Source organism: Pecten maximus, chromosome 14 (assembly GCF_902652985.1).
Source record: "Pecten maximus chromosome 14, xPecMax1.1, whole genome shotgun sequence".
NCBI lineage: Eukaryota > Metazoa > Mollusca > Bivalvia > Pectinida > Pectinidae > Pecten > Pecten maximus.
The window spans coordinates 30,477,243-30,500,339 of NC_047028.1; the positions used below are offsets into that span (position 1 = coordinate 30,477,243).

Genomic DNA, 23,097 nt, shown 5'->3' on the forward strand with positions numbered 1-23,097 from the left:
AAAAGTCTAACGAAACAAAATATATTTAACAAGACGGGTAAATTTTTCCAGGATAATTTTTCATTTAACGGTTCAGTTATTGAATGTGTCAAAAATTATAAATATCTTGGCATCACATTCACACCCAGTGGTCTTTTTTCAGAGGCACAGAATGAGTTGTTCAAAAAGGCTACGAAGGCCACATACTATCTACAAAAATGCATGTCATCCTCAAGCCCTATAGTATACATACATTGTTACACCTTTATGACCATACAATCAAGCCGATTCTCTTGTATGGGTGTGAAATCTGGGGGATGTTCAAAACAAATTCTACTGCGTGTAACAAAGTTAATAAGTTTATTGGTGAAAATGTATATGGAAAAACAAAACCAGAGATTTCGCATATAGAATACCTGAAATACATATTGGGAGTAAACAAAACAACAAGTAATATATTGCAGTTATGTCAGAAACTGGTCGCTTTCCCCTCTATTTCACTATAATTTTATCAATGATTAATTATCATAAAAGGCTTGAGGAGCTCACAGAGGGTCTGCTGTATGATGTATATACCTGTAATAGACAGTTACACAATAACCATATACAAACATGGTATTCCTCAGTTGATTATTTATTAAATCAGCTTAATGTACCGAAAACTACATTATCGGTCATGAAGCTAAAATGCCATGTTCAAAACAATTTACGAAAAAGTTTTTTACTTGCATGAAATGTCACAAAAAAAACAACCCCAAAAATAATAACATAGAGTCAAAAAGTGGCAAACTTGATACCTACTGTAACATTAAAAACTGTTTCAAAATGGAACCTTACCTGAAAAAAAAGACTTCAGACATAGACAGGCATTATGTAAACTAAGGATTTCGGCACATTGCTTAAGGGTTGAAACAGGGCGGCACACAAAGCCCTTATTGGAAAGATCAGAGCGAATTTGTATATACTGCTCTTCAAATCTAGTTGAAGATCAAAGTCATTTTCTCACCAACTGTATACTTTATGATGAACTTAGAAATGAACTCATGCAACCATTTTTCAAAAGATATCCAAGTTTGGTTGCTTTACCGGATAATTCTAAATTTATATGGCTGGTCACAAATGAAGACGAAACTATTTTAACAACTGTTGCCAAGTATATAATCAATGCCTTTGAAAAAGGATTAAATTTAAAGAATAAACTTTTAGCCTACCTACCTGGGCACAAATATAAACTATAATTCATAACTTATTGTCTTCTAATGAATGCAAGTGTAGCAGACCGGGTTTTAATTGTAAATACTGTACATAGTTGTATATTTACATTCCTAATGTCGTTTGCTGATATGAACATACCAAGTGAAAACAACAAACATATGACCATGAATACACCATGAAAACCGTATGAAAACATTGTCTCTCGTGCAAATCACCTGATTAATCGGGTCATATTAATACGCCATCAAAAAAAATAGTCCGCCTTTCAATTATCAAAATATTGTGTTTTTGTTGCAATTTGTTCACATAAAATAAATATGATTTGAATTGAATGATGGTATTTAATATTATTTTTACTTCAATACTTCTTTCTTTTTGTTTTATACAAAATTAAACAAAAAAGACCGGAAAATGCGGAACGACATTAAAACAATGGCGTGGTGCATAGGCGGGATCTCCCGGCTGTTCTAATAATTTGGCGTTTCGTCGTATACATGACAAATTTTACTTTTTAATAAAATTTCTCGTTTTCTCGATATAAATTTTTTAAATCAAGGTTATGTAAATATATGAATTGAATAGATTTTTTAAATTTGCATTGTGGCTATGAATACCAGTAGCTAGCTGCATATCCTCCGAGGCGCGCTACCGCTGGAGCGGCGGACCAGTAAGCCGAGGGTCACGGGTTCGATCCCGGCTGGCTGCACACTACTACTCCTTGAACTTTTACACCCAGTTTTTACCCTTAGCAAGGCCTTACTGTAGGTTGTTGTTATGTATGTATCCGTTACTATCCGTGGTCATTATCCTGATGTTAGTACGTTCCTATAACAGAACCGCATGGTTCCGGTTTGTGTACTGCGCATGTTTGTAATGTTGTGAACCGCCATTAAAATGTTCCAAGCAGTGGTGCGTTGTCCTGGTAGTTTATAAGTAAAAGAACCAATACACTTCAAACTTGTTTGTATTGTATAATTTCTAATGTGTTGTATTGTATAAGTATGCATGTTTCACATCATATTGTCCACTTGCCCCTTCGTGGGCCCATTTTATGGTTCAATAAAAATTTGAATTTTCAATTTGAATGCGCGCTAGTGCGTTATCGTGTGTCAATAAAACCCGAATGGAATTTTGAACAATCTCAATTCCTAAAAGAACAAAGCAAAATAAATCAATGAGTGTTTGTACACAATCTCTTACTAATTTTCTATGTCTAGTTAGTAGCTAATTATAATTATGTTTCAACACCGATACTAAAGATATATCACTAGAGCATGATATATATATTTCATTCCGTGTGCCGTGTTGATGTGGAAATGACTCGTATCTCCCTTACGAGCCCGTCCCCAAAAACGAAAGTAGACTTGGATACAAAGTGGGTCGTCATGAAAAGGCGACGTTCAGATAATTCATTCAGAGGTATTTTTCGTTGTGATGAATGCAACTTCGAGACGGGGAAGAATGCCAACTTCCAAAGACATAAGGAAACAGCCAAACATATAAGAAATGCAAATATTGCGCAAAATGATGGATCGCGAGACTCGAGACCGCCAAGTCGCATATGGTAACTTACAAAATGTAGCAACACATGTACAGGGACATCGTGTGACCGTCTGTGTTTGGTTCTGACGCGACGCCCTACATGTAGGTCTAACTTTGTTACCACTAGTAGGAATATAGCAGATACTAAAATAATTCTATTTAAAAAAAGGTGAACCTGCATAATATGTCCAACGTTACGATTTATACTTCACTAGATCTATGACATACTTGCCAACTAGGCCTATTTGAAATTGCCACGGGTGAGATTGCATGTGCACACAAATTAAAACATAATTAAAAGGCGTGCATACACTCTAAATAGAGACAAAATAACCCTTTAAAATGGCATAAGTTGATTTGTTCTTTCAGAAGAAATAGAATCTAATTAGATCTCAAAATATACAAATAGTTTAAAATTAGCTTATTTTATATCTACTGATTGATAATACTAAATTTAGACGTCCAAAATCGAGTGTCTCCCTCCTAAATAGGGAAGGTTGGCAAGTATGCTATGATCTGACAGTGTTAATTAAATATTATTAACTGGCAAAGTATTCAGTTTCAAATATGACATTGATATCAATAGTTGTTTTAACCAGTATGAATTTGCTTGACAGATAATGACAGTGAACACGATGTTGAAGGTCCTCAAATGGATTTTGAAGATGAGCAAAAGACTGATAATTCATGTCCTTGGTTTCCATTTTCTTCAAAACTGGTTTCCATTTTCTTCAAAACTGGAAATGCTCCTTTATCTCATGTTGCATTCAAAGACCCACACCATGGTAAAATGATATATTATATCATAGAGTATGCATACTGCATTAATACTTTTGATTGTATGACTGGTGGTACTATCAGAATCTACATTACATTGTACATATATTTTCAACTTTTAACTACCGTAATTTGTTTGTATTAAAACTTTCTTTTGTGATCAACAGTTTCCACTTGTGTGGATATCCATGTAAAAAAGGAGTGAATCTTCCAACAGTAAGTGAAGAAGGAAAATTCCACGTTTACATTTATTATTATACAGCATTCAAATGCTGGAAACACACCAATTCCAAGGAAAGAAACCATCTATTTTCACTTCAAATTATTTTATCAGTTTAGACCTCAATCAAAACGTTTGTTTGCCCTGTAATTTTCTGAATAAGAATTTTGAAGAAGTTCTTTCAATAATTACACGATACATGTAAAATACACAGGATTTTTGTGATCTAACAATGTAATACATTTTTAAAATAATGTAACAAAGCGCAGGATTAATTAAATTTAAATCACTGCCTCCGCTTTGGATCGAACCCGGGACCTCTGGCTTACTAGTCTTATGCTCAACCGATCGAGCTAATATTTACCAGGGTTACAATAATAATGACAATTGTTTTATGAAATTAAAGGAAATGTGCTTTTAGTTCTGATGATATGCCCAGAGATGATGTTTATTCACAATAGTTCTATGAAAATGAAAAATCTCATTTCGACCATTAAACACAGCATCTTTCTCCGAAATTGCAAAGACACATTGTATAAATTTGGAATATTTATCAAAACGTAATGGCTCCATTTTTCTTTTCCTTCAAATTGTTTATTCACTATTGATACTGTGATGAATATTGCCATCTTTCCTCAACAGATTTGATGGCATTCAGATTTCTATTTTTACAGAGCAAGATCAAGGTCTTAGAAATACTTTGATTTCTCACTACAAAACACATATGACCGACTTTTGGGTGGTCAGACTAAAACCAAAAGTTTCAGTACCAAGAACAAAACAAAAATTATACTTCTAAATTTGGAACAAAATAATATTTGCCCGTTTTTGTGGGTCGGTCAGTTGAGGGCAAACAAACTTTTAAATGTTGGCCTTGTGTTTATGTTGCGATACACACCTGGGTTTGGTGGGGCTATGGTAGTCCGTCCTTATAGCCGAGATTCTTCAAACTTACGTAACCTTGACCCCAAATAGACTTCCCAGCAATGAAGATATCCGAAATTACAAGACGACTCATTTAAGTCTCAACTAGGTCTGTCCGTTCCTTCACAAGTACATTCAACTCAAGACACAAACAATCACCCACTACAAGACTGACAAGCAATAACAGTCTGACACATGGTGGTCCATTGGTTTACCAGGCTGGACCACACAGACCTGGCGCCCCAATCATTATGCTGTATTGCTTTACTTGTACCAGATTCATGTCTGTACCAGGAGTTGTCAAGGAAGTGACGGAACGAATTGAGAAATGAATGAACCATCTTTAGATTCCAAATATCCCATTGGTAAGTCACCTTTCCAGAGCTAGATCACGCTCGCTTTAAAACCCCGACCCGGTGAATGTCCTGACGTTAGACATTCCCCTGCAAATAACATTCTCACTGTTATTTTGAAATCTTGAAAAACCCAAAAGCTCATAAACCTTATCGTTGGACAGAGTTCTAGGGTGTATTCAATAGATATTGTTTGTTTTTAAACTAAGATTCAACATACAGTCAAACCTGTGTATAAAGGACATCCAAGTGACACGGTAAAAGTATTTTTGATAGGCGTTTTATAAGAAATAAGAAAAGAAAACCTGATAATTGAAAATAAATTAATTTTCAAGATTCATCTGACACAGAAAATCTAAAGTTTTGTTTTGATATTTGAAATACTTTATGCGACAGTATTAGTTGACTGACAGTTTCAAAATGAATTAAATTACAGCAGGACAAATTTAAGAAAAATACTAAAATAGTAAAAATAATACTTATTACAATGTTCATTACATACTAACAGATCATGTCAATAACAAAAAATAAAAATCTTTCTATTACAACATTAACCCTTTACATATAAAAATACATTTTTCTCTGGTAATTATAATCCCTTCATGTTGAAAATTTCTGCAGTGTTTTTATTTTCATATCACATTTCATTGAATTTTTTTTTTTAAAACAAGTGTCCGCTAAAATTGCTGTGTTAATTATGAACACATTCTTAATATCCAAGATGGCTCCCTGCCGACCATATTTTCCAAATCGTTTGAATGGGCACACCTAGGTTCCAAGCGGAACTTGAATGTGCACTTACAATTGTATTATTTTGTTTGATTACAAATACATCAGAATATACACAAATTTATTGAAGGATTGATGTCATTTTTTTCATACCCCTATGAAACTAAAAAAATAATTGACAGCAACTCTTATAATTTTTGAAATTTATTTTCAAAATTAAAACATGTTTTATGTACAGTTGAACTGATCTGATAAGGGATTCTTTTTCACAAATCAATAGGTAATATTAATGGCCGTATTGTGACGTCACATATTTCACGCCATTTTCAGAATTTTGTCATAGAGGTACACATACTTGACAATTAATTATAATTATATAATATTTTAATATATTTTATGAAAAGAATCTATTAGTACTAAACATTTTTTTACAAAGATCCCTATTTTTACAAATATGTTTCAAAAGTCTGGTAATTGTTAAAATTACAGACTAAAACAGCTGTACACACCCTTCAATATAGACTTGCACAAGACCCTGCATATTTTCCCAAAATGACATCAGCCATTCATTGGACCAAACTTCGAGTTTTCTTAGGTCACTTCTTGCCTCAGCTTCAATAATATCTGAGTCGTTGGACGAATAGGAAAGAGAGGTATCCTTTGCGAAAAGCCTAGACAGAAAAGGAAAGGTCACAGGAAATAACATTGATGAATAGTAGGAAGAAAAGTGGACCGAAAATATTAAACCTTGGGGAACACCAGCATTTAAAAGAGGTCCTTTGATACCATAATTGTTAAGTTTATGCATGAATGAGACCTTTGTGCCACACACTGTCAAGAGATTTTGAAAAATCAAAAAAAAAAAAAAAAAAAAAAAATCTTGTAATTTTCTAAAGAAGCAATTATTGAATGGTATGGCTCAATAAGCTGATGAGTAGTGGTAGAAACCCAGACTGATATTTATAAATGAGGCCATGCATATTCGATTAAGAAATAATTATAAACATGTTTATAAACTACACGCTCAAACAGTTTGCCTATTTAAATTAAAAGCTGAATACATTGTACATTTTACATTGCTTGTTAATATTTAATAGCAAACGATTTGGAAAAAGAAAAAAACCCAAAAAACCCACTAAATATTTCCATCAAATAGCAGACCTCGGATCAAATATACGTAATTTTACCTAATGTCTGCGTGATACGAAAGTCGTGCAGTGCATAAATAAAATACAAAAGACTTCAGTCTCTATATCTATCCCTCTATGTAGATCTATAGCACTAGATTAAAAAACTCGCCACACCTCCCTGGTGTTGTATACACCCATGACTGGTCAGGTAGTGTCTGATTAATTTAATCAAATTCCGGATATTTGACCCAGCGTCCGGGTCCTTTTGTTTGTATGTTTAGAGTTGACTTGTTGTTTTCCGGAGAATAAATGGCGGTAAACGTAGTGCAGCGTGGATTTGTTTTATGAACTTAACACCTCAAGCAGCCAAGAACACGAGTAACCCCCAACACCCCCACAACACTGGCTTCAGACCTTTTTATAAAAACAAAATCTGGTTTATCTGAGTTTGGGCCATATATATTTATCAACGTAATATATATTCTAGAATCTATCTCATTATATACAAAGCTAAAAATACCTGTTGAATCTTTCTTTTCTTTATGGAATTTAGACTCAAAAATTGTTATTAGGAAAGAAATCAACATACAAACCGGAAGCTCTCTGTGCATATTTTAATCCTTTGACGATTTTTTGATAACGTTACCTTCTGAACTACATGAGATGTTCCGATTTATCACAAACCAACAGATTGAGCTATTGCATTAACACGTCTGTGTAGATCTATAATATGTGCTTTCTGCAACGAGGACATTAATTGACAATATAATTATTTAACGTATGGTATATAACTGATTGATCGGATGACCAAATCGGTTATTGTCGATATTTCCCGTACCTCGAAGAACTTAGGACTATAAGAGTTAGCTACCTTACTGTGCAGAAGAGTTCCAACGAAAAATAACAGGAAGAAAACTCGTGCTCAGAATGTTTTCATAAGTAATGTGGACACGTCTTCGAGTTATGATACCGATAAAAAAGATGAGGAACGCACTTGTAACTCTAGCTGCAGTCGCCGCATTGATAATAAGTAAGTTATGTTTCAAACATTTTGTTTTCCATTCAATGTTATATGCTTTGTATGCAGCAGTCTGAAGCCGGTAAAAATTATGCTGGATTTCGATACAGGGAAGTTTACTGTACTGACACTTACTGTAGAAATCTAACCTTCTAATTCAATTTTATTTATGCTTCTTCATATTAACATTTTTATCTTTCCATGATACCCTTTTTTATTCGCATCAGTACATGTTTATACCGTTTTAACTGTTCGCGATCGTTATACTATCGATTTCATTGTTGTTTAGTCTTTGTCAGTAACTTGAGTAAGGCTACTGAGTGAATTAGTGTTAAATAAATCAGACTATTCTTCAGTAATATTAATAGTCTTGGACAAAATCTTAAGATTATTGAAGATGGTCATTGTTTTTTTTTTTATAATTGCGGTAGAATTTCAGGCAATTAATAATTTAACAGCTGTGACTCAGTAACTGACAGGCTAAAACAACAATGAAAATCAATACATTGTAACAAAAAGTTAAAACATGTAAGCGTAGATGCTTATTTTCGTTTGTAGATATAGGGAACCAATCCCTAAGTAATGTTAATTATATAAACTTTCTATTTTCTTTTGAACTTGTAATTTCGAAACTTCAGTGTGGTTTATAATATATATATATAGCCTCGAGGTCTAGATCTGTATGTCTTCAGTTGACAAAGCATGCATGCGTCTGCTTCTTTTGGCTCAGGAGGTATATATACTTGATGATTCATGCTGGATACCCAGGTTCGATTCCTGTCAGAACTTTTTACAATTAGCATCCGATTAAAAAATAAATATCCACAAATACTGTAGATAGTGTGTCTTCAGGATCGAAGACTTTGTTGAAGGAGGGTGCAGTTTATGGATTGGGCTAGACTGAACGTTAACATTAACACCAGTTTAAATGGTTAGAGCGTCCATCAAAAGTTTGGAGCCCCTGGGTTTAATTTCTGTTTTAGGGACTTAATAGGAGTTTGTCTGTACATGTGGTGGTGGTATATATACGTATTAAGAACAAAAGTCCTGGTTGAGATTTTGGAAAGCCAGGACCTCTGGCCATGGCTTACTAGTCTTACGCTCAACTGATCGTGCTAAAGAGAAGATCTCTCTAGCCGAGCAGTATATTGCTGCTAGTATTTACCAGGGCTACAGCCACAGAAATAGGTATAGGGTCTAGTGTGTGTCTTCAGGGTAGAAAATTTTCATTGAAGGAGGGGAGAGAGGTTAGCAGAACTGGACTGCGACCACTGCCAGGGCTGAACCCTAAAGGCACTGCTAGCTGAAATTGTTAGAGTGTCGTTTGGAGGTCCCAAGATTAAGTCCTATCAATAAGTGATATTGCTTTTAATGATCAATTTAGTGAAAATTTAAATGGCATCAAGAATTAAAATTTTAAAATATACCTTTTGATCCTTGTACCAAAATTATATAGCTGTATTCATCAAGATCAAATTGTTTTGCTGTCCTCTCTTCTCTCTTGAAACCATGATAGAATTCAGATGTTGTGTGGTCATTGTCTTGGTCAGTGAAGTATTTTAGACACTCTGACTATGCTATTAGCTGATGACAAATGGCAGAGATTCCAGAATTGTTATTACAAATTTACCAGGTTTCATGTCACAATTAGCTTTTCATCATTTTTAACCAATGATAAGCAATCAATTTTGAAAGTCCAATAATTATATAATCGATTTCAAATATAAGACCTCTTTTCCACAACAATTACCTTAGGATTTCATAGGATTGTAGTGTTGGGATCTGGAGTCACTATAATTTTCATGATCGATTATCACCATTTCTTAAATGATCAATGATCGATTATTGATTATTGATCGATCATGAACAGATAGGGAAATATCTGCAAAAATATTAACAAAAGTTGTGGATATGTTTAGGTATATAATCTGTAAAAGCATTAACTAATTAAATAGGGGAAAATATTGTGGATATGTTTTAAGGCTGCCTGGCATATCTTGCAATGTTTTAAAATGTTTTATAATGGATTTTTGTGTCAGGTAATTAATCAGTGATATTGTTCATTTATCAATTATTGAAGTAGGCTATGAATCTTGAAAAATTTCATGTTATAGTCAAACCATGATCGCACAAAAAAATCATGAATGATAATTATATAAGTCAATGTCAAAGGTAAAACGAATAATCATCGATTAAAGCGATTAATCGGAACAACATATGGATAGTTAACCCTTTTTTTTTTATAATTTTAAAGCAAGATATTTGAAAGAAATGAGTCCATCATCATGTATACAGGTATACATGGTATAAGAAGATTATTATTTATGTAGAATTGGGTTTAAGAACCTCCCCCTGGTTTGTCCTTTAACCACAACTGATAAAACGCCCTTGGGCTAGACTTTCCACAAAAATATCTCTACATATGTAGCTGCCATAGAAAGTGTTTGTAGGATATAGATGCCTGTAATTTCTTCCGATATGAAAACCACTCCATCATACTTTTCTGTGGTTGAATATTTTAACCCTAAGGCTATTTTTGGTACTTTTCTACCAAGTTGTACACAATATTTAACCTAATGTAAACAGAGTAATCACATTAATACTCCAGTGCAACATGAGCCTAATAAAACAACTTTCATAAAAATGTTCATATGTGAAATCAGGATTAAACAAAAAATAATACATGTACAAAATAGATTTATTTATAAGAAAAAGTGTATGTATCTATATTGGTTCTCAGGAACCAAATGCAAATTGTTACAGAGATTTATCAGACTATCTTGACTTATAACAGTGAAGTAAACAACATTTTTATGGGCTTTTGGTTAAAGCATTTACTTTTTTCCTAGAAAATAGTTGGGGATTGGCTTATAGTGAAAGGAGCACTAATAAGTTGAATTTGGTATTCAATATTGTAACATTGGTTTCTTACTGGGTATTGTATGAAATATTCATGTATGTTTCCAGCAATAAACCCATGGCGGGTTATAGATTGTATAATATAAGTGCACCAATGTACATATTTATTGTAGTTTAGTGAAAATGTTCACAAACACTGAATTCATGATCATTTTCCTTCAATATAAGGTCAATCCCCTACTAGAGAAAAAGTTTTATAAGGGAGGTAATTCATTTGAAAAAGAAAACATGGAAAGAACAATACTTAATAGATTGTATTTTTTCCCCCAATATTGATATAATTATCTGTCTGAACAAGAACCTGCGATATGTATGTGTTTGTATAGAAGAGAAAAATTATTCTTGTCCTGGTCCAATATTTTGTAACATTCTTCTAAACTTGCAAATTAAAGTTCAAAAGAAAAAAAAGACAATTCATAAGAAATACACAATAATTCATTTTTTCAGCAAAAAGAATGAAAGTGATTCTAGATGAGAATGCATGTGTAGATTAAAGGGAGCTTTATGTATCTGCTGATAATTTTCTTTCAGATTTTTCTACATCATTACTTATAGATTCTTTTCAGTGCCCATTTTATTTATGTTAGAACATGTGGACTGTTGACTGGCTCTATCATCAGCAGGTATACTTATATGGACCTTAAAGTGTTCCAGTCTGTAGGTTTATACTAGTCTGAAGGTAGATATTGTTTTTTAACCCAATCCTATTTTTTGTTTCAGTTGGCTTCGGAAAGTTTTCGTCCTCCAATGAAGTAGTGAGGTGAGTGTGTTTTTAATGGTTTGTACAGACCTTAAAAACTGCTTGAATTTCAATTTGATGGGGTATGGTATGGCAATGTTCATCCAATTAACCCTCAGCATTAAAACTTTGATGTCTGGAGAACTCAAGCTCCTAAAACTTGGCTGTACCCTTGTTTCCACCTGTATACGTCCTGGTAGGTGATCAGGTGATCAGAATTTTTTTTGGGGAAAAAAAAATGTCAAGTATTAATTTTCCCTGAAAAGAATAAATTAACTCTGAGTATACATTTTACCTGGAAGGTTTTAATGTTTCACTGGTCATTGTTTTGCTGCATACATAATCTGACACAAGAAATCAACTAAATAAACCAAACCAAACTTAAAATGCAACTGGCAATAAACTGTTAGAAATACATGTACATCATGTTAGGTCTTGACAGAGAGGCAACTTCGAATTCCTGAAATTCCAAATAATGACACTATGAATTGCAGATGTGTAATATAAGTTCAGTGATCACCATTGCCTGTTTTAACGTGGCGGCCCGCCACCCTTAACTGGGTACCGCCACGCTAACACAACCAAATTCACTCGATCCGCCACGCATGTAATTGTTACCTAACACCCCTATTTTGTATCGATTTCAAGCAGAAAACTGACCCGTTTCTATAGCGTCCGATACTCATTACCTATGGCCCCTGTTTTTACAGGTGAACTAGGCCTAATTGACGAATTGCGATCTCGGTAAGGTGCCTCACCGTTATGTTTTGATACGGTCGACTGATCTCTTGATCACACCTATATCGATGGTGATAATTAATTAATAGTAGGTGTACTGTTCTGACCATGGGAACAGATGTGATTGTATGGTTTCAGTCGATCGGGACATCAGAGAAAATGTTACCATCGCCTACATCGGAAAAACCGACGGTCCGATAAGATTCTCTTTTTTTCACAAGAATTAATATTCAGCTGGGATAATCAAACTGATAATATCAATACCTAAGCCGATGTTTGAGAAGCATGGATACATTTTTGAAAACTTTATGGCAATGTCACCATGAAGAGAGGAGTATCAGCTCCTTTTTTTGGAACACCATGTGAACGACATGCGATCGCGACAACCGATAGAAAACCTGCAGCCAACAGACTGAAATCTGATACATCGCGTAAGCCACGGCTACAGAAATGCGCATGGATTAATTGTGTATGAAGATGACCAAGGTAAGCTTACAATTAACCTATTTGATTTGCTAGATAATGCTAATAATCTAATGAATATTTCGTGCATTGGTTTTCTTGTCACGTGCTATTTTTAGAAAGTACTATTAGAGTGATCTCCCTTCCAAAAACGATCTCGAAACGTCCAATAATATAAATAATCTCAGAATCTCTCCTAATGTATCTCTGTATTTATTATTTGATAAGTGTTATCTAGGTATTTGATTTTCTTTAATTATTATTAAATACAGATAAGTTAATTAGCACCTCAAGTACACTACAGCTTACGTGGACTTTGCGGTTTCCACGCGGCCACGGTGGACTGCCCACGCAATGTCCACTAGTGGACATGCGTGGGCAAAGTGTCCACGTGATTCCGCGATTCGTGATGGATCGGCAGATACCGTGGGTGTCCACGCAACAGCGCGGCCCGTCGAGGAACACTGGATATCGTGGCCCGCCGGATGCCGTGTATGTCCATGGAACAGCGCGATCCGTCGTGTAACGCTAGATAGCGTGGCTAGCTTATGTTTTGAAGTTATGCTTACTTTACCGCGTCTTCTAATCACGGCCGAAGGCAGGATGTCCTCCCGATATATAAGAGTTACTTCCCTTCCGTTTCCCTGGTAATGTAATATTTGAATAATGCTCTATTATAACGGGCCGTATACAACATGTAACATCTCATTAATTTTCTTTAGTAACGGGCCGTATATAACATGTAATATTTGAATAATGCTCTATTATAACGGGCCGTATACAACATGTAACATCTCATTAATTTTCTTTAGTAACGGGCCGTATATAACATGTAATATTTGAATAATGCTCTATTATAACGGACCGTATACAACATGTAACATCTCATTAATTTTCTTTAGTAACGGGCCGTATATAACATGTAATACTTGAATAATGCTCTATTATAACGGGCCGTATATAACATGTAACATCTCATTAATTTTCTTTAGTAACGGGCCGTATATAACATGTAATATTTCAATAATGCTCTATTATAACGGGCCGTATACAACATGTAACATCTAATTAATTTTCTTTAGTAACGGGCCGTATATAACATGTAATATTTGAATAATGCTCTATTATAACGGGCCGTATACAACATGTAACATCTCATTAATTTTCTTTAGTAACGGGCCGTATATAACATGTAATATTTGAATAATGCTCTATTATAACGGACCGTATACAACATGTAACATCTCATTAATTTTCTTTAGTAACGGGCCGTATATAACATATAGCATTTGAATAATGCTCTATTATAACGGGCCGTATACAACATGTAACATCTCATTAATTTTCTTTAGTAACGGGCCGTATATAACATGTAATATTTGAATAATGCTCTATTATAACGGACCGTATACAACATGTAACATCTCATTAATTTTCTTTAGTAACGGGCCGTATATAACATAATAATTTTAATTGTAAATAATCGAATAATCTCAGATTAACACTAGTAAATATCTTTTATGTAATTTGCGTGTACACCATTGTATTAATGTATTTTATGTTACAGAAGTTAAAACGCAAAGTAAACGATGTGCTTATATCAGTTGATACTGTGTAATATGATAAATTCTTTTAATGCGTCATCTTTACGAGCCCATGTCTGTGTGAAGCACCTTCTATTTAAAAAATATATATATCTAAATTTCATTAAGTGTGAACTATATTACAGATATTCTTTCCGTATATTACTTATGATCTGATCAATAATAATCATATTTTGGTTACGTACATTATGTATGTTGGTTTATGGGTTCTCACGTAACTACGGAATAAAATTTGTTGATATCATAGTTATCATCTGCTTTAAGTTTGAAACAAAAGCAAGACCAGTCTATAATCATTAATTAATTCGCTGTATAGGAAAGCAAAATACCGTTACAAAAACTGAGTTGAACAGGTAAATGCCTGGGGCTAGGACCTCGCAGCGGTTGCTATGACGACTTGGTGTGTCAAACGAGCTAGAGCTGTGAATCTGTCGCCACGGGTGACTGACCCACAAGGTAAGAAAAATCGTCTGGATTACCGCGCGGGGGGGGGGGGTCTCCTTTCTCCCACTTCTTACAAATAAGTTACGGGCAGGTATGTTGTGACAGTCATTATAGTCTTCACCTATACCTTACCTGGATTTTACCTGTGTTCTCCAAAGTTCTCCAAAATTACCGGTATCTTATCTGTATTCTCCGACATTACATGATCTTTACCTCTATTTTACACGACCTTTGAATTCATCTCATTTCATTCCTTATTAATAATTTTGCATACCATTTTCATAAACCAAATTTGCAGAAGACAGCTATAGTACAACAACGTAGATATTTTACTGTTTTAAATGATTGAAAATGCGAAACAAAATCACATCAGACCATTTACTACTATCCGATAACCCTTATCAACATGGCGAACTATCACTGATATTTTTCTTGATATTATTTAACTTAACTGATTACAAATCATATAGACATAAAAGTGTACTCGACTGTGAGTGGGTTAGTATACCATTTAACAATAATCAGATGTGAAATTACGGTCGACACGGTCGTCACGCCTGTCACAGCACCACAGGTATCTGTTCTGTCGGGTGTTCTAATCGGAACCGCCTATAACTGCTGGTGAGTTGACACGTATGGTTTCCGTGCACGTCAAAAATGTTCCGAATATATGCTTTTACAGGTTGTACGTATATTTAGCTTGAGTTTTGTTAAAAATTTCTTTTTACTGTAGGGATTCATTTTTAAATTATACACATTATTTACATTTAAATTCCGTTGAGTTAAAACAATAAACATTCGTATCACAAATAAAATAATTAGCCTAAGTTTGAACATTCACATACCCACGATGTTGAAACTTTACTTTAAGCATTTATTTCATGTACGAATTCCATTTTAAACTTATATTATTAGAAGTGTTGTAATCGTTATTGGTATGCAACGAAACCCGTGTCCTCGTAATAAAGGCTATGGACAGGGTGATGTAAGTCGTTACACGTTATATATGTTGTATACGGCCCGTAATAAAAGAAAAGTAGTAAGTTACATGTTATATAGGCCCGTTGAAATAGAACATTATTCAAATGTTACATGTTGTATACGGCCCTTTACACCAGTATAGTAGAAAATTAGTAAGAAGTTAAATAAATGTTATATGCGACTCGTTACAATAGAAAATCAGTGAGATGTAACATGGTGTATACGGCCCGTTACAATAGCAAATTAGCATGTTATAAACGGTCCGTTCAAGCAGAAAAATAGAACATTATATAAATGTTACATGTTATATATGGCCCGTTATAATAGACATTCAGTGAGATGTTACATGTTGTATACGGCCCGTTATAAAAGAAAATTACAGTGAAACCTCACTATTAAGAACACCTGGGGTCCGGGACAAAGTGCCGAGGTGGACCAATTTGAGCTAGACCATCAGGAACCGTAACTCTTAATTGACTGAACTCAGGTGCAAGTTGTATATATTTGGCTAAATACATGCCATAGTCTTAACTTTAAATAAAAAGAAAGACAATTGTTTTTGTCTATCATTTCCTTTATTTTCTTCATAACCTTCTAAAATTTCTGTCTTTCTTTTCAAGATGCTCTGACCTGTGTTTTGCCGACCCCAAACTGTTCAGCAAGTTGTCGTTGGCTACGACCATTGCTACATTGAATCAGTTCAATTTTCTTTTTTAGTGATAACTCGTTACGTTTACGTGATATGGCCATCATGAGCGAAAAAAGAAATGAAGTTAGAAAGAATAGCATAATTCTAGCGAAATATTTGAAACCAAACATGTTTTTTTTTCAAATTATAATAACACCTATCTACAGACCCTATTCGGCATTGATACAAAAACATCGAGATCGCTGAAAAAACTTGCGCTTGACCAGAAAAAAAATCAAACGTTACTATGTTTATTTTACTCGCTTGTATGTAATCGGGTCTTAAAACGGCCAACAGCCACAAATCAATTATTTGAATACCATAATTAATAAGCAAATGTACGGTTATTACAATTTTCAAGGCAAGATAGATAATCTGATCACTTGTGTATTTGATCCGTCACAGCGCCACCAAGGAAGGGCGATCACCCGTAACGGTAAACAAAGGACTACAAACTAAAACCCGGCACATGTTGGCTTGTTACGAACAATGAAAGACTGGATGTTTATTTTACCTTCCGGTCAGTGCGAAGATTTCAAAGAGATTAATAGCCATTCTACTCACCTGTCGATACACTGGTCAGTAAACAAAAGATCGATAATTACGTATACACACGTCAATGGCCAGTTTGACACGCATTACCGTAAGCTGTTCACGGTTCGCTACACACCAGGTAACTTTTTAGACACGACCAACTGGTCGTAATTGTGGGGGTAATAAGCGTTAATTAGTATTCGTTGGGACTGCCCAAGGTGGTCGTAATACGGAATAGCAAAGTGGTCGTAATAGTGAAGCGACCAATACCAAGATATATAGAGAAAAAAATCGGGACTGAAAAAAAAGTGCCCGTAATAGCGGGGTGGTCGTAATTTTGAGGTGGTCGTAAGGTGAGGTTCGTAGTAAGAAGTTACATGTTATAAACGGCCCGTTAAAATAGAACATTATATAATTGTGACATGTTATATAGGGCCCGTTTTAATAGAAAATTAGTGAGATGTTACATGTTGTATACGGCCCGTTATGATAGAACATTATTCAAATGTTACATGCTGTATACTGCCCGATATAATAGAAATTTGTAAGAGGTTACATCAGCATCACATGTTATATACGGCCCGTTAAAACAGAACATTATATATGGTGACATGTTATATACGGCCCGTTATAATAGAAAATTAGTGAAATGTTACAAGTTGTTTACGGCCCGTTATATTAGAAATTTAGTGAGATGTTACATATTGTATACGGCCCGTTATAATAGAATATTGCTCAAATTTTACATGTTATATACAGGATGTTAAAACAGAACATAATATAATTGTGACATGTTGTATATGGCCCGTTATAATAGAAAATTAGTAAGAAGTTACTTGCTATATATGGCCCGTTAAAATAGAACATTATTCAAGTGTCATATGTCATATACGGCCCATTATGAAAGAAAATTAGTAAGAATATGTATGTTATATACGGCCCGTTAAAACAGAACATAATATAATTGTGACATGTTGTATACGGCCCGTATAATAGAAAATTAGTAAGAAGTTACATGTTATATATCGCCCGTTAAAATAGATCATTATTCAAATGCCATATGCTATATGCGGTCCATTATAAAAGAAAATTAGTAAGAAGTTACATGTTATATACAGCCCGTTAACACAGAACATTATATAATTATAACATGTTGTATACGGCCCGTTATAATAGAACATTATACCAAATGTTACATTTGCATTATCGTTGTCTTATTCGCATTAATTGCAGGCACGTGTTTACATTTGTTTATATATATTTCCTAAAAAGCGGTCTGATCCCGTTGAACCTGTGATATCACGATCTTGTATTGCTAATGTATATGTCTTTGTATATGTTGTAAAATCAGATTGGCTGAAACGCCAAAGGAATAAATGAATTAAATTTACCTACAGTTAAGGACCCACTTCTTGGCATTGGGAGTCCTTTTATATCATAATTATCAAAACAAACTGCCCTACAGGTAAATTCAACATGTTAGAGATACACCTGTTAATTAAGATGTGGTATTTACCGGGCTATTATCTTAACACGCCTCTGTGACCGCGGCTTGCCGGTCTCTGGCCTTTGTGGTGTTGGCCACTCGTCGGTTATAAAACGGACTCGGATGTATCTTAGTTCGTGTTTCTACGTGTAGATATTCATATAACATTATCATGACCAGTCCTAGGACAGGACTTTTTTTATTGTTTATTCCACAGATCAACCGATTCCCGTCTCTGATATCGAAGGTGCATTGAGACTTTTCTATCTCCAATAATTTAGCTCGAGCTCTCCAACAAATGAAATGTAACCCAAAACCGATGAGTGGATGAGTCGGAACAGAATATCACAAAATATCGCAAATCGTGCAACATCGTTGCCTAAAATATTAGCATCTCTAGAATAAACTTTTAATAGACTATTAATGCAATGACTCAAATATGGTCTCTGGGCGAACCATGAGGTCACTGTGCGGAATATATCCCTATATAGGCTATTAGAACCGGTAGATAATCAGTTTTGACGGTATGTATCGATACAGTTTTTGATAATGTTTCTCAATATTTATTTAACGGGTTTTACGTCTACTATTACAACTGACGACAAAACATGTGCACGTACGCTGACTTGTCGATCATTCTCACCAACCAATGGAATTAACGGACGCCTTTCTACAGTGTTTGATTGACAGAGTCAGAGATCACTGGAGTGTAACAAGCTTTAGTGTCTTGTCAATCATTCTCACTAACCAATGAAACTCACGGATGCCGTCAGATACCCCGTTTGATTGACAGACAGCTAAAATAGAATCATCTGCGTGTGACGAGCTGCCGAGAAAATCAGCGGTTATGGCTGCCATGTTTATGCAAAACACCGCATAAAAAGTGTTGCATTCAATGAGTAATTTATGACTTAAAATATGATTGAATACAAATCATTGAAATCACAGTGGTGATAGAAACAGAAACCATAATTGGACCTGAATGCAAAGCACTCAATATACATGATAAATATAAAGACATTAAATGGTTATCATAAATCGGTACATTTAGGGAATGTATATAAACATTGTACATGTAAATTATATTGCAGAAAGGGCCGTAGTAATGTTTTAATTACATTCTGAATCCATTCTGCTTTTGATGCAATAATGTAATGTTTAATTCCTTTTTGTGTTTTCCGTTTAGATACCACATTAACGATATTACATGTATACAAGATACCCAGATAGGCAGTTATTAACAGCTCTTTTGTGTGTACACTTTAGAATAGATATACAAATAGTTGTCACAACATTCGATATTCCGCATATTTTAATATGGTCGGAGTCTGATAACATGATAACACCGATGTTTAAAAGATAACGGAATAAGGATTCAAATGCCGAAGTTTAGATATTTTGATGAGATTTGGAAAAGCTGTTCTTATGTCGCAGTGGTATTTTCTATTTTCCCAATTCAATGTCGTGTAATGAATGCAATATTTCTAAAATAAATGAATATTTTTTAAAAACGTGAATACGTCAATGGATAATGCTGGATGGATGAAACAGCTTATGTTAAGTTACATTAAATATTAACGGCGCTTAATATATTGCGATTGTTTGTTAATGTTTATAATATGGCCATAATAACGCTATTGATGGACCAAGGGTCTAAAGCTTTAAATAAAACTTGAAATGTTCTTCAATTTCATCCGAATCATAAAGGCTTATCTACACCGCCAACATGAAACCATGCATAATTCTGATAAACGATACCGATACCACTACCGCTACCGAAAGACGAAGGGATATAACTCGTGTAGATCAGAAATGAACAGCAAACAACTTGTACCCACTGTATATCGCGGATCGACATGGACCACAGGGCTTTAAAATGAAATGCATGTCCACCACGTATCGTGGATCGTCGTGGAACACGGTGTCTCGAGTTGAACTATGCCCACCACTAATCGCGGATCGTCACATACCGTGATGCCGAGTGGATACCGTATCAGTCAGCTGATGTCCACGATATATGACGGACCGTCGCGGAATGCCATATCCGGTGGGCGAGTGGGGTCCGCGCTGCCCACGTCCGTGACGGACGCGTGGAAACCGCAAAGTCCACGTAAGCTGTAGTGTATATACAATGTAACATGTACATTTGTAATGAATATGTACTAATTTGATTATATTTGTTAAAATATAATTAATTTGTTTTTTTGTTTTTTGTTTTTTTCCAAAGATTTATTGATGGTTTTAATTGTTTTGCTTATTACAAATTTGTAGGAATAAGAAGTTCATAATTATGATATGGTAATGACCACAATAAGATTCATTAAGTTTTCAAAAATATTTATTTATCAATTTATTTATTACCACCAGCAGGAACAGGCTCTCTCAGAGGATCTTGAACTCTCTGATGATGGTGTTTACCCAGGGAGTTCCCTACAAGAAAGCTGCTTCTCTCCAGAAGGGACTGTGCAACAGTAGAATGTTCATGTCATTTGGAGAGACAAATTGTGTTTGGCTTCAATTGTTCATAGTGAAGACTATTTTCAGGAGAAAATTATAGTGACTGTGTTGAATTGATATCTTAATTGAAATTATATTGTGGCTTGTGATTTGCTTTAAATACTTTATATATTCTTATATTATGTCCAGTAAAAGTTGTCATTGAGTTTGATTTGTAGATGCTGTATCATAGATATAATAGTTGCTATTAATATGTTCACTGATAATATTATAGTGCAATTTATGAAATTAATAATTGAAATGTTTTAACTTATAATACTTGACAATGCAATATGATCTTGATGTGAATGTTTATCATATTTATAACAGTAAAAGATGCTATTTGAGTTTGTTTTATTCAATGTTATATTAAAGAACAGCGAGTTGGAATTGAGATTGAAATGGTTTTGTGAAAATAAATTGATGATTGTTTAAATGGTATAAGCTGTTATTTTGTTTTAATTTACACGATATATATGGCATAGAGTGAGCAAATGATTAAAATGCATATTTATTTAGAACTAAATCAAACAACATAATTAAATCTCTATTCTTAATGTCATAATTGATGATGTTTCTCGAAACGTCGCACCGCGAGGCTGCATGACATCCACAAAAGTACATGTTCAGAAAAAATTGTCAAAAAATTTTCCTCCACCCATCATTTTGAAATTGTGGTGATCCCTGAAGTTTATAAAGTCCCTAAGGTGGAGATATAGGTAGCTGTTAATAAAACTAGAACTTGGAATACATACTGTCATAATACAGCACTTTTATTTCTGGAGATTTATCTTAGAATCACGATAAAGGGCCAAACTTTTTGAAACTTGACATGGTGTTAAACAATGATGTGAGGATATGTGCAGTACGGATATAAAAAAGTTTGTAGGTAATCTCAAGGTCAAGGTCGCTGTTATTAAAAATAGCACAGTGAATATATAGCTCTTCCTACAGGTATATTATTTAATTTCAATGTGTATATGTATGTATCATTTTAAAGATAAAACAGATATTTTTACTCATTTGGAATGGAAACATTTTGTCTCCCTTTGGGAAGAAAATTTGTGAAATGGGACGGAACTTTTAACAGATTTCGGGAATTGGGTTTTAATATGAAAAATATCAATGCATATTCAGTCCCAAATAAGTCCTTTAATTAGAATAGGCATGACTTAAAAGAAAGAAGTATATTATTCGGTAATTGAAAAGAAAATTCAACTCAAGGAAATACTTAATAGTGACTAGTTTTCGAAAGACAAAATTTATTTCTAGAACCATTTCTCGTCTAGGTCTATAGATAGAAAAATGTTTATCAGTGAAAATTGTAAGATGGTGTATACAAAATGTATCTTATTGTTTTTAAGGTCTGGGAAGGAATTAGGAGAGGATGCCTACCAGATCATTGAGGATCTGAAGGAGAGAGTGGCAGTGCTGGAGAAGGGGTGTGTATACATTGTACATGTTTATATATGATTAAATCGAAAGGGTACACTGGTCACATAATCTTCTCTCTATTTTGTTAACAAAGATTGCTGACTTTTTACATCAAATATAAAATAAGTTCTTAACCATTTTCGCTATCCAAAAAGCATTAAGAAATCAAATTTGTATTATTTTAGAGGCAAAAGGATTTGTAATCTAATTCATGACAACAATAAATTTCATTACACTGAACTTCCGGTCCAGTACATTATTGGACATATACTGTATCTCCATATGCATGCCAAAGTCATTTCTAGTTATAATTACATAATTTGGGCTTTTATGGCGAAAAGACCTATTGTTTCCGTTCTGTTTATTAATATTATTATTCTTCTTCTGCATTCTATTTTGTCCGCAGAAATTCTCCAAAATGGTAAGAGTTATGGCAATTATTTTTTGTTCATTTTATTTGGCATGAGTCAAAGGGGTGACAGTAAGAAAATCAAGTACGTCAAAAATCCAATATGGCCGCCATGATGTGTACATCATACCTAAAAAGTTTAAAATGGCCATAACTCAAAAAGGATTCATTTTACAGAGGTCATGTGTTTATATTATTTGTAGATAATGCCTGGCACTAACTTTTACTACCAAAAGTTTTAAGGTCAGAGGTCAAATAAAAAAGTTAACTATGGGG

General features: G+C 34.2%; 1 protein-coding gene across 1 annotated transcript in view; it reads left to right on the top strand.

The window, feature by feature from the left end:
• Positions 1-7,532: 7,532 nt before the first annotated feature.
• The window catches only part of LOC117341984 (UDP-glucuronic acid decarboxylase 1-like), a gene marked incomplete at its 5' end in the record, with an annotated part of 29,801 nt that continues 14,236 nt past the window's right edge, over positions 7,533-23,097 (top strand). The window contains 3 exon segments of the mRNA XM_033903898.1: positions 7,533-7,899; positions 11,527-11,566; positions 22,343-22,420. Of these exon segments, the coding sequence (XP_033759789.1) occupies positions 7,812-7,899; positions 11,527-11,566; positions 22,343-22,420 (206 nt within the window).